General features: G+C 42.2%; 1 protein-coding gene across 3 annotated transcripts; it reads right to left on the reverse strand.

The window, feature by feature from the left end:
• Window positions 1-565: 565 nt before the first annotated feature.
• Window positions 566-12,589, reverse strand: LOC103388953 (zinc finger protein 638). Of its 3 annotated transcripts, XM_025061168.1 has the most exons (17): window positions 9,316-12,588; window positions 9,082-9,249; window positions 8,046-8,107; window positions 7,098-7,136; window positions 6,738-7,016; window positions 6,411-6,658; window positions 6,187-6,329; window positions 5,941-6,075; window positions 5,765-5,857; window positions 5,639-5,673; window positions 2,754-5,352; window positions 2,528-2,570; window positions 2,202-2,300; window positions 1,905-2,108; window positions 1,491-1,601; window positions 1,277-1,398; window positions 566-762 (listed from the first exon to the last, which is right to left on the reverse strand). In XM_025061168.1, exons 1-17 carry the CDS (start codon window positions 11,167-11,169, stop codon window positions 703-705), a joined length of 6,294 nt encoding a protein of 2,097 aa, XP_024916936.1. In that variant the 5' UTR covers window positions 11,170-12,588; the 3' UTR covers window positions 566-702. The 3 variants fall into 3 exon arrangements, with proteins under 3 accessions (XP_024916936.1, XP_024916935.1, XP_024916933.1); XM_025061167.1 differs by having other exon boundaries at window positions 5,639-5,670; window positions 9,082-12,589; XM_025061165.1 differs by having other exon boundaries at window positions 9,082-12,588.
• Between the last annotated feature and the right edge of the window lie 257 nt (window positions 12,590-12,846).

Below are 12,846 nucleotides of genomic sequence, written 5' to 3' on the forward strand. Positions count from 1 at the left end.
CACGTCAAAGCCCACGGAGAAAATCAGTGATTTTAGCTCACAGACCAAAGTCTATAGAGAGAATCATCAATTTCTCTATGTGGTTGGAATAGGATAATGGTGTGAGGGGCCAAATGTACACATGCGTTACTGTACCAAAAACACAACTGAAATCCAATGGCAACTTAAATTTAAGACAAGGCTGGTGGATACATGTTTTTACATACAATAAAATTAATATTGAAACAGTGCATCTTGTTTCAACATCCAGAAGTGACTTCATCAAAACATTAATGTGAAAAATATCCAGTTAAGCTTCAGTAGCTCAGTTGTCTCAATTGTAACGTGTAAAGGTTAGCTAGGAAAATGATCAACGTTGGAATAATGAAGGATTTACGGCAATGTATGAACATTTCAAAAAAAAAACCTGGCCCTGAATTTTCTTAGAACAGATTTTTTTTTAAAAACTCTTTTTTGCTTTTTATATCATTATTCATCTTATTTGTTACAATCATTTACTCCGCCCATAAACCAATGAAGTAACAAAGATCAGAAGTGAATTCAGAGGGAATAGAGCCAACCACAATCCAAGTGGAAGCATCATTTTTATTCTTAAAACAGGAAACATACAGTAGAATGACAATAATAGAACATTATTATAATATTACATTTTTTTATAAACCGGCCCTGGTCCAACTCAGATGATGAAGTTTGATAGATCAGTCACTGCAGGTTGGCTTTCGAACTTTCTGGTGCTTTGAGATGAAATGTCTCGTAATATTTCTGAAACACAGCAGGAGGTAGAGGAGGAGGAGGAAGAAATGAGGGGTGTAGGAACAAGTGCATTAATATAGTCAGAATTTTAAGACAAGGAAGAATGCGTGGGGTCAAAGGTTAGCCGCAGATTAAAGTCTGTCCTGCTCTGTCCCTGCACACTGTGGTGTGAATGTTCTGGTTTGGATTCTTGTCTCTCCAAACCAACTTAACATCACTATGTTGACGATGTATGTTCCTAATTTCTGAAATTATTTCTGCAGTCACCGTCCTGGATTATGAACATATTAGTGGTAACTACTCTGCAGAAAACAAGTGCTGTTACCAAACTCCATGGGAGAAATCAGTGATTTTATCTCACAGAGGTGCACTAAGGTCACAAAAGAACACATTTGAAATAATAACATCACTTTGAGTTTGGACCGCGAGCTAAAATCACTGATTTTCTCTGTGTACTTTGGCACGGGGGAAAATGAGTTTCTAGACCTACAGTTTCTGTGAAAGTATGTTTGTGCATCGGTACCTGGAGGTTGTCGTAGTGCTTCTTGCTGCTGCAGTGCATCTCCTTGGCTGTCCTCTCACTCAGGTAGAAAATACGGCAGAGGTTACAGAAGAAACCAGATTTGGGGACCACAAACTCCAGGCCTGAGGAAACACAACATATAAAAAACTGCATAAAAAATAAAAATAAATGAAAGCAAATTTTTATTTTTTAATTGTAAACATTTTTTCCTCACCTGTTGGGTTGTTGGGAGTAAATGCTGGCAGTTTCGTGTCAGCAGAGGTACAGTGAGACTCAGAACGAGGTTTTTTGGCTTCAAGTCCGTCAAACTCTGACTTCCTTTTAACTAGAGTTAAGGAACATAAGAGGAGGAGAGAAGGGGAATTTCAGTTGTTTAAAAGCAGCATTAAATGGGGCATCATTTGTCCACTTTTATCTCTGCTCCCTTCTGATACAGTACTTGGTCAGCACCAACACCGACAGAAAGTTATGTCATGTCTGCTAAACGCAGAAAAATATAAATATTGTTGATCAGTAAACATGGATGACAATGCAAATCTGTACAGGGCATGGTCACCTGGAGGCTTTGACTTGATTTTTCAAAACCTTTTAAAACTATGAAGGCGAGAACCAGAAAACCCAGACCCACCTTGCTTGGCCTCGAACTCTTCCAGGTTCTGGTCCTCAGGCTTCAGGTCTTCCGCAGCAGCTTCAATCCATTCCTCCAGGATTTGCTGCCCGAGTTCTGCTGTTACCTCAAACATGTTTTGTGGTGCAACAGGTGATGCAGGTTCTTTAAAGCCTGGTTCCTGTTCTTCTCCCTGCTCCTCAGCACTGGTCTTTTGACCATGACCTGGTTTTTTTAATGTCAGAGACAAAGAGTTATTTCTTTTTTTAGAATTTGTCCTCTGAAAATGGATTCCATCCTCTGAGTTCTAACTCGTACCGAGAGATCCACTGTTCGTCTCGGTTGGAGGTTCAGAGGTTTTCCCCTCCTCTGTAGCTCCTCCTGCCTCATCTACAGTCGCAGACGTATGGTTCTCCTCTGTGGTTCATAGAAAACAAAAGTTTGACTTAAACATTACACTTTCCACTTCAAGAAGCAGAACCAGGGTCATGTACTAGACCTGGGTCCACCAGGTTCTAAGGACTGAGTCTTTTCAGAGTAGTGGAAGGTTGTTACAGAGGTGAAACCTGAGAGAGACATGTATTTGATCTTAGAGATTACTGATGTCCCTGATGGTTCGAGACAGGCCGAGAGATCATTCCTACCTGAGGACACGTCCAGTTCAGATTTTGAGACCTGAGTCAGAGTCTGGAACAGAGAAGGGTGAAACCTTTAAAAACACATCTTTAACAAATATACACCAACTTCATCTGTTCAGTCTTCAAAACACAAGGAATAAAAGATGACATACCAAGCTGGTGATTTTACCGCTATTATTTATCACATTTCAAGAGAGTACACTGCTGCCGCAAACACAGTCCTTATCTTTACCTTCACATTCACAGATAACTCTGATTCCTGCGACTCCTCTGGGCTTTGCTCCATATTTCCTCTGTGGTTAGGGCCTGTAGCTTCCAGAGTGAGGAGGTCCTGCACCTCTCCAGCTGTGACCTGGTCGGTCAAACCTGCCACTTCACCTGCAGTGTTGTCATCTTCAACCTCCGCCAGCTCCACTTTCTGCCTTTTCCTGGGGTGGCCGTCTTCCTCCTTACAGAGCTGCATCTCCTGCTTCTGAGCAGCTGCGTTAGAAGAACACTCGATGGCACCCCCTTCAGTATCGACTGATGCTTGGTTCTTCAGGAGTGAATCTTCTGCAGCAGATGAAGAATCCTTTTCTTCTTCAAAGTCCTTTACTGTGTCTTCAGAGGTGCAGCCCTCTGGTGTGTCTTCTTTTGGACAGGCTTTGTCTGTTTCTTTGGACACTTCACACATAGTGTGCTTGTTATCACCTTCTGCTTTGGTCTTTGTTCCACTCTTGTGTTCTATTTTGTAAGGTTGATCATCCATTTCTGTTCCTTCAGATTCTTCTGCTGCAGTTCTTCCCAACAGAGTTCCTTTTTCTGAAAAAACATCTTTAGTTTCACCTGTTTTATTGGTCTCCCCCGTGGACCCCTCTGTACTCGTCAACTCCTCCTGGACCTGATCGTCTTCAACGGAATCTAAAATTTGATATAAAGGCTCCTCCTCCTGCTCCTTCTCTTCCACAGCCAGTACTTCTGAAGCATCTATCTTCTGGGTTTCCGTTTCTTTTGTTATCGATTTTTCATCTCTTCTTGACCTTCCTCTTCTGCCTCTGGTTGTTGGCTGGTCTTTCTTCCCAACCTGATTCTCCTCAGAACCTAGTATCCCACGGGTAGCACCTTCTTCTCCTACCTCTTTTGTCTCCTTTTCAGTTATGTCGCTCCTTTTAGATGTCTTCTCCTCCTTCTTTTGTTGTTCTCTAACAGGAGTGCGCCTCCGTCTTGTCCCTGTAGTTTCTTTTTTTGTTTTCTCGACTGCAGTGTCATTAGTTGTTGTTCTTCCTCTACGTTCTCTCGTGGATCTTGTCATAACCATTGGTTCTTCCGGCTCGTCTCCCACAGAGTCCAAGATTTTATATGAGAATGGCTCATCAACAGAAGTCTTTGCTGAAGCTTTGTGGATATCCTCTTTCTTTCCTCGTGTCCTTCTGACAGATCTCTCTGAAGTGGACTCAACAGGTCCTTCAACAGATGGTTTTGTTTGGATCTTGTTTTCTGTCGCCGCCTTGTCGTCCTCCTTGATTGACTCGCCTTTTTTTCTATATGATCTGGTCCTTGGAGATGACCAAACTTTTGTTACTTGTTTGTTTGTGACATCACTGGTTTGTTTGTTGGCTTCAGGCTCTTTTTGACTTGTTGACTGATCCTCCAGACAATCAACAATGCGATACATATCTTCTTCTTTGTCTGAAGGCTTCACTTCTGATTGCTCGTCATTGTCATCTTCTGTTGAGTCGATGGAGTCCAGTATCTGAAAGGAGTCCAGATCCATTGTATCAATGTCTTGGTCTTCTGTGTTGTCTTCTGAGACGTAGTCTACCGGTTTATTGAGTTCTTTGGGGACCTCTGGTGTTTTGCTTAGAAGCATCACTTTCTGCTCTTCTTGGTTGACAAAATCTTGTTCAACACTAGTACTTGATACAGGCAAAGTACTGTCAAGTACTGTATCTTCCTGTTTTTCATCTGATTTTTTGGTTGAATTTTCCAATGACTGTTTCTCAGGTGTGGAACCACCACCTTCATTGAGCACCTGAGAAGAAACTTCCAGGTTGTCCTTAGTCTGATCCTCAGCGCAGCTGTTGATTTTCTCTAAACTGTCCAACACTGGGGACTTTTCTAAGCTTTCACTCTGAATCACGTTCTCACATTCCAGTTGAAGGGGTTCACAGCTGACCAGTTGGTTCTTGTAATCCATCTTGGGTTCTGTTGGAACATCTGATGGTGAGGTCTGGTCATTTTCATCAATTTCACTCTCATTTGAAATCTTTGTGCTGGCCTTGATATCTTTAGCCAGGGGATCCTGGACCTGGTCCAGGTCTAATGTCTGAGTCTCAGCAGGTGGGTTTATCTCGGTGAAGGTTTCTGGTTTCACCTCTGACTTCACAGTTTCAGGAGAAACCTCAGCTGATGGTGAGCCGAGCTTCAGTGGGGAAGCAGGACTCTTTTCCTGCTCTGTGGCAGACTCTGGCTCACTTTCTGACTTCACCTTGACGGTAACTAACACTGACTCTTGTTGAACACTGAGGTCAGACGTTTCAGGGTCAAAGGGAGTGTCTGAGGTGGTGGATAGGGTTACTTCAGATTTTTCTTCTTTGACATTTGCTGTTGTAAACTCAGCATCAGTTGTTTTTGTCAACTTCTCATCACCTGTGGTTTCCCTTACAGATTTCTTAGTTTCCTGGGTTTGCTTTGTTGAATCATCCAACTTATCAACATTGTTGGCATTTTCAGCAGTGGTCTGTTTTGCAGAACAGGCCTGTGATTTATTCTCGGGTGCAGTTGTTTCAACAGTTGATTGGCGGCTGGATTCAGACCTCTGAGAACTTGATGCACTGACAGCAGCAGGTTTACTGCAAATCAAAGTAGAAAAAGGAGATGGTTAACTCATCCACGAGCATTGATTTCACACACAGGCCAAGAATTGGAGCTGAACAACTGATCAATGTATTTTCAGAGTGATGAAGTATGAGACTATATCGATTTATGCTCATTTTCACTTAAACAATATACAATGTGATTTAGAAAAAACAACCAGTTTGCCCGTTTCTGTTTGTTTCTCATTTACATGGAAATTTGAAGTATGTGCTTTTGCGAACATGTTTAGCATGATGATATTTTAACCAAAGTTAAACTTACTTCTCAGGCATTTTCTTCTCTCTTTCAGAGTCCTTCTAGAAATGAACACAAGTTGATAATTGATAAATATTGCTGATTTTGAGTTTGCAGAAATGTAGGAGGCTGAAAAACCAAACAGCTTCGTACCTTCTCCACAGTCACTTCTACTCCATTCACCATGACGTTCTTCTGACTTTTAACTTTCTCAGCATCTTCCACCTTCTCAAAACGAACTGTGGCCTGCATCAGAAAATTGAAGACGCTAGTCATCTAGCATTAGTTCATTCTCAAATCAAACATGTAAAAAACACAACATGGTGTACCTCAAGTCTGGAGCGATATATGACCACTGCTGTTGTTTTTCCAAACTTCTCCATGGCATTGAACAAGTCACTGTGAGCCAAAGAAAAAGGAATGCCAATCAGCTTCACCATGGTAGCCGGTTCAGGTTTGTCCGACTGATGAGAGAATAAACAATGGAGGAACCCACAGATGATCAGTGTTCACCCCTAGTAACGACTGAAATTACTGTAGAACAACCAAAAAAAAGATGATACATTTCTCCTAACCTTGGTTGAAATTGAGGTCTTCTCCTTCCTTGTTGTTGTTGATGACGATGATGAAGAAGACTTCATCTTGCTGAGCTCAACAAGTAAAGCAGGAGCAAGAGTTTTCACCATGGCTTCCAGGTTGGGCTCCTCAGAGTGAGCGGCTACAAGGACAGATACAACTGAATTAATCAACGGCACTTGATGTGATACGAGTCATCTTTGGTGGGACAATTTTCTCAAACCTGTTGTTTGGAGTAGTTTCTTCACCAGTTTCTCTGCACCGCTGGCCTGTGTTGGTTGAGCAGATCCATCAGATGACTGCCTTCTTTCTCTGCTTCGTCTTGGAGAAGACATTTTCTTATCTGACTTTTTAGGGGAAGACCTACTGTCATCAGACCTGGTTGATGAGGTCTTTTTGTTGTCAGACCTTCGTGAAGCAGATTGCCTCTCATCCCTCTTTTTGTGTCTCTCTTGGCTCCTTGAACGTGATCTGGTAATTAAAGGTGACATTCAGGAAACTGTTGTGTCGCATTACTCATGATCCATTTTTGTTTGTTTGTTTTGCACACCTGCGAGTGTATCTTGAGCTACGTGGAGATTTGGAATGGCTGCGTCTCCTTCTTCTACGCGGACTACGTGAGCGGGAACGACTGTCATCCCTATTTTTCCTGTGGTGCTGTTGGGACTTTTGCCCAGAAGTGGAGGAGGAGCCCTTGGGATTTTTCTCTGCAGCACTAAGACGAGGACTACGTGAGCGGGAACGACTGTCATTTCTGGTTCTCTTGGGATGCTGATGGGATTTTTGCCCAGAAGTAGAGGATGAGTGCTTGAAATGTTTCTCTGCAGCACTAAAATAATGGACAACAAAAGTCAAAGAAATAAACAGAAGTATTTGTTTTCAAAGATCATCCGAAGTCCAAGACAATCACCTTGGCTCAGAGACGATTTTCCCGTCCCAGTAAGGGTAGCTGTGGAGAAATCAGGAATGCTATAAATACAATATTTACAAAACATATACACCTGTTGACTACAATCTGCAAACACTCCAACCCTCAGACTCATCTAATACTTCACTGAGGTGATCTATATAGTGCCAGCTCTGCTCAGTTTCCAGAAAATACATTGGAATCCCTAGATACAAGCGCCACGAAATACCAGTTTTGCCAATTAGCAGTAAGCAACTATTGCAAGATGTTCTTCGTGATAGAAGGAAACATCTAGTTATGAGAGCACAACTGAACTCCATTTTTGTCACTGTCCCACTCACTGTCCCTCGCTTGGTCATTTTACTCGTCGCTTTCTCTCTCTCTCTCTATCATCTAAATCAAGTCCTCACTCCCAGTCCTCCTCCTACCTTAGTGGCCCGACACTCTGTCTCGCTCACTGTCCCTCACTTGGTTATTTTACCCCATTCTATAACAAAGATAATATATTATTAGATTAGATAACATATTTGTTTATATCTATGTGTTGTATGTTTAGATGGGGGAGAGTTCATTTAATGATTTAATAGTATATTTCTGCAGGGGCTGAAATGAATTAATTGGTTTTTAGTTATTTTTCATGGGGAAAATGCAATCGACACACGAGTGCTGTTGTGGAACGAATTACACTCATACCTAGGGGTTCCACTATTTTATGTAAGACATGGCACTTCCTTATTGTGCCATTACAGAAACATTAAGACTTTAAAAATGACAATATGTAATTTTGAAGAATGATGCCAGAGGACATCACGAGACTGGAGCTGGTAACGTCTTATGTTTTCATTTTATCAAAGGCAGCTGAACTCCATTTCACATTTCTAATACATGTTTTACGAGATGTATACAAAATATTTTTTGGGAAAAATAAGGAAGAAAATTAAAAAGACTGACTTTGTGCGCAGGAGTCTGCAGTTTGTAAGGTGGAGGTTGTTGTTCTGGTGGGAGATCCAGCCCTGATGATCAAAGAAAAAAAAATTAAAGAAAACACAAAAACATTGAGATTACGTGCCATCACAGAGACAAGCTTTACTGTAATAACTGTCAAGAGATGTTTATTTATATCATGTTTTGCGGATCTTTACAACAGTCTACAAAGACGTTCTTCGGAGTTCCTGATCATCGGAAAGCCGACTTCTACAAGAAGGTGCCAAGACAAGGCAGCGTAACATTTTCTTGTTCTAAGCAGCGCTTGTAGTCCAGGAGGCTCTCATCGTTGTCAGAACACTCCCGAGGATCCCGGTCGGCAGTTGATGTCAACTTGAGTCTCTTCAGGACCGTCCTAGCCAGGTGCCTCAGAGATGGATGTATGCATTGAGTGGAATTTCCTCAAAATTGAGGAAGGAACGTGAAGATCCAGTTATCATCAGAGAAAACATTTCCCACTAATGACACTGTCTTTTTCTGTGTTGAATTCTAAATACTTAACAATAGAAAAAAATAAATGTTTCTTAAATTCTTCTAATATCCTGTTTAAATAAAAAGGAGTGATGATGTAAAGGTAGGCACATGCATGTAACAAGATGTTTACTCATTAACAAGGGGAACTTTCTGACCTTTTAATTTTAACCTGAAACCTCTGCTCGCCTTCTTAGGGTCTCTATTTTGTGAAGGCTGGGTTTATGGGGTGTGGTTTTTATCTAGGTCAGCTTAAGGTCACTATAGGAAAGGGTCAGGGTTAAAATCTTTGGCTTCACCTACGGGAATTTAGATGTGGAAACAAGATTCCAAAAAATGGGGGCATAGAAAAATATATCAGAAAGAGAGTCTGTCAAGGTAAACTTGGATTTTACAGAAACATAACAAAAAAGATCTTAAAATGATAGATAAGACCCAGAATTGTTGCCTTTAATGAATGAAAGAGACAATACACTGCAAATAAAGAACTGTGACATACTGGTAGGAAGCAAGATCAGAATCTTCTACTCACCCTCATATCACGAAATTCTTTGGAACAAAGAGAACAGGTATGTGGAAAGTTGTTCGGTGTGGATGCTGCATAGTCGAGCATCATGACCAGCGTTGGTAGACCCTTGGAGACTGGCAACGTAGACACAGCCTGCTTGACCGGAGCTGCCGGAGACTCGAGAGCATTGACCTGGAACAGGACTGGCTTTGATGACGGAACTCCGACTCTAAACCCAACAGATGGCCTAGTACTCACAGCGTCAGGGACAAGCGGTGCAACAGGTGACGGTTGCTTCGTAGAAGAAAGTGGGGGTGGCTCTTTTTTAACTTGTGGTGCTGGATGCTTCTGCTGATTCTGCAGCATCTGTCCTTGCTGATTCTGCAACCTCGGCTGATTTTTCTGGATGCCTTCCTGTTGGTTCTGCTGTGGCAGCCGTGGTTGGTTTTGTTGCCTCTGCTGCACCTGCTGATTCTGTAGCATCTGTCCTTGCTGATTCGGTGCCCTCATTGGGTTCTTCTGGACCTCTACCTGCTGGTTCTGATGTGGCAGCCTCTGTTGGTTCTGTTGCCTCTGCTGCATCTGCCCCAAGTTCTGCTGACTCTGCTGATTCTGTAGCATCTGTCCTTGCTGATTCAGTGCCCTCATTGGGTTCTTCTGGACTTCTACCTGCTGGTTCTGCTGCGGCAGCCTCTGCTGGTTTTGTTGCCTCTGCTGCACCTGCCCCAAGTTCTGTTGGCTAAATTGTCTCACGTAGTTCTGCTTATTCCTGGTATCGTCAACGTGGCCGGCGACCGCAAGACCATGACTACTGCGGAACTCAGTATAAGAAGGTTTGTTCTCTGAAGTGTACTGGCGATCGGCTGATTCTGTGTAAGGAAAAGGCTTAGAAAAGGTTCTTCTGTCTGTGTCTGTTTTTGGAAGAACAAACGTTTCCAGGTGCTGTTGGTGGGTCTGATTTGGTTGGTGTTGCATTTTCTTTATTAGATCACTCCTGTATGAACCATATGAGGGAGTGGAACCTGGAAAAGGACTGACTTCACTCTGAGAAGAGCCCGGGGAACTGCTTAAGAAATGTGGCAAATCTTTTGGCAGAGGTTGTTGTTGTTGGCTGCTTCTTTCGTAGGACTCCAACGATGTACCTATCTCACTGCTAACAGCCCCTCTGTGACCGGATCTCCCAAGCCCCTCAACAACCTCACTGACATATTTGCTGGTGTGTCCATAATCAATCACCTTTGGCTGGAGAACAGCTGAGGGACCTGCAGAACTACCTAAACTGTCAGGTCTTCTTGGACCTCCTATAGGTTGTGATTCAGAGTAGGATTTAGACTCAACTGCGACCGTGGCTCTCTTAGCCTTCTCTATGCTGATTTGGTGCAAGATGTACGGCAGGTTAGAAGGTGTCATCTGGTCTTCAGGGAAGGATACAAGATATTCAAAGTCCTCTTTTTCAAGCCCAAAGCGCATGAGAATGTTGCCTGCAGATTCGGGGGAGTACTTAGGAGTACTTGTCTCAGCGGCAACAGGACCTTTGTGAGAAGGTTCATACTCAATGTCTCCTAAACCTGGAATGGAAATGACATCGTGGTCTTTTTGACTGGGTGAGTTAAACCTGTGGTCACCACTGCCTGCATAGTTGGTTGACACAGGTGCCTTTTTAAGGCTCAACAACCAGTCCAAAGAGTTACTATTACTTTCAACTTTAGAGGACACTGAGGAACTTGTACCTGTGCCCGAGGTCAGGTACTCATCCTTCTGAGTTCTGTTAAAGGGGCCGCTATAGCCAAAGGACTGATAATCTAGATTGTGTGGGAACCTTGCATTCTCCCTAGGTCTGTTAGGGGGAATGTCCATGGATCGCTCTGTGTTTTTGTCAGCACTGGGCTGACTTTGTTCAGAACCATAGGTGACAACCTGTGACATCTGTGGCGGGACTCTTCCTTCAGCGTTGGGTGTAGTCACTGTAGAAGGTCCAGAGGAACTGAAGCCAAGCTTGGATACAGTGTGTGAAGTTGCCATGCCAGTATCTTGTAAACTGGGGTTACCAAAGGGCCTCTGGGTGGAGTTTTTGTTACCAGGGAGATAGGGATTATATTGAGGATGAGACATGGTGTTAAGAGAAAGAAAACCAGGATATTTGTTGGAACTAATAATTTAGAGGAGCTGTTTGTTAGGATCCCAGTTTAATAGCCATAATTAAAAATTAACTATGTAAACGTGACAAGAACTTGTAGACTTGGGTTCAGGCTCCCCTCGAGGCCTCTTCATAAGAGGCTCAACTGGGGCCCAAAAATGGAATGAGGACGCAAAGATCAAAACATCAACGCAAAGCTGTAAAGTTAAAAAAAAGGGGAAAAAATTAATTTTAAAAGGGCGGGCAGACAGATGCAGCCTTTTGATTGTAGAGTTGTGTTTGTCTGCACTTCTTTGGGTCGTTCGATGCGTCGTCTTCACTAGTAGTACAAAGGAAGTAAGATCAGCACAATTATAAAAAAAACCCTTACTCATTAGTATCCAAAACCTATGTTAATGACAAAATCGTGTAGATTTTGTACTGAACTGATTGCAGTCATCACAGGAAGTGAACCAGACCAGGTCTCACAAAAGCTGCAGCAGAAGACTGACTTTTGTAATGCTTTGACATTAAAACAAAGTAGGAGTAGTTCCATTAATTTCAGAAAATGTTAATCCAGTTAACACACAGTTTTGTGACCAGCAGAACCAAACCACTCAACAGGGAGAGCAAGAGACACATTTGTGTGCGCACTAGTAATGGATGTGAGTGTGTTGTTGCAGAATTTAATATAGAAGTTTTTACATGAACCTTATCCGGTAAATTCATCAAAACCACAGTTTTGGACCAAAAGAATAAATAAACGTTTAGCTAATTTTTCCAACGGCTTTAGGTAATACACTGGACAAAAGCTTTACTGGCAGCGAGTGATCAAAACCGGACAGGTTCAGGTGAAGCTAGGTTCTGCTGGACCGTCACACTTAATTTTGTTTCACTTAACCAGCTAAAATAGGTTTATACCTATATTTATATATAGGTTTTATAGATTGTGGGCTCACTCTTGCCAGGAACTAAACTTTATTTAGAGTTCTGTTCATGTCACCAACTGGCTCTGTTCGTCTAACAGAGGAGCGTCCCCTCGTACATACAACTCTACATTTCATAACGGATATCAAAATGACTAAATGGGTCATTGTATACGACTTAATGATTTACTTTCCAATTAAATCAATTAATACTGTGCATCGTAAAGAAATGCAAGTATATACGTGGGCGATTACGCCGTTGTACTAGCTAGTGACTAGCATTCCCTGCAAACAGCCGCATTGCTGACGTCGAAGAGTAAAATAGCAAAAACTCCGACAATAGTACAGCACATTCGGGCCGTGAGTTATCAGATATAGTTAAGCTTTGTTACTCACCGGTATTTATTTCGATATTACGCTCACTTTCAATGTGTTTTCCGCTTCGAAGGAATAAAACCAACCGATAGGAAGTGAAAACGGAAAATTCACTTCCGACTTCAGGTCGTTGCTTGCCTCCAGAGTAAAAGCACACAATTTGCCAATACTGCTACCTGGAGCTAAAGATGGGGAAACTATCGTTGAAAATAAAACTTAAGGAAATTGTAAAACGCTATGGTAACTGAAAAGGTATGTACTATTAACAATTAAATTCAATCTCTTTCTATTCGAGTCAATTTCAAATGTACATTATCTCAAAATCCAAACATTAACTGCATCACACTGTCAACTATCTGCAGGCCTAAGTCC

Source organism: Cynoglossus semilaevis, chromosome 1 (genome assembly GCF_000523025.1).
Source record: "Cynoglossus semilaevis isolate Cse_v1.0 chromosome 1, Cse_v1.0, whole genome shotgun sequence".
NCBI classification, from domain to species: Eukaryota; Metazoa; Chordata; class Actinopteri; order Pleuronectiformes; family Cynoglossidae; genus Cynoglossus; species Cynoglossus semilaevis.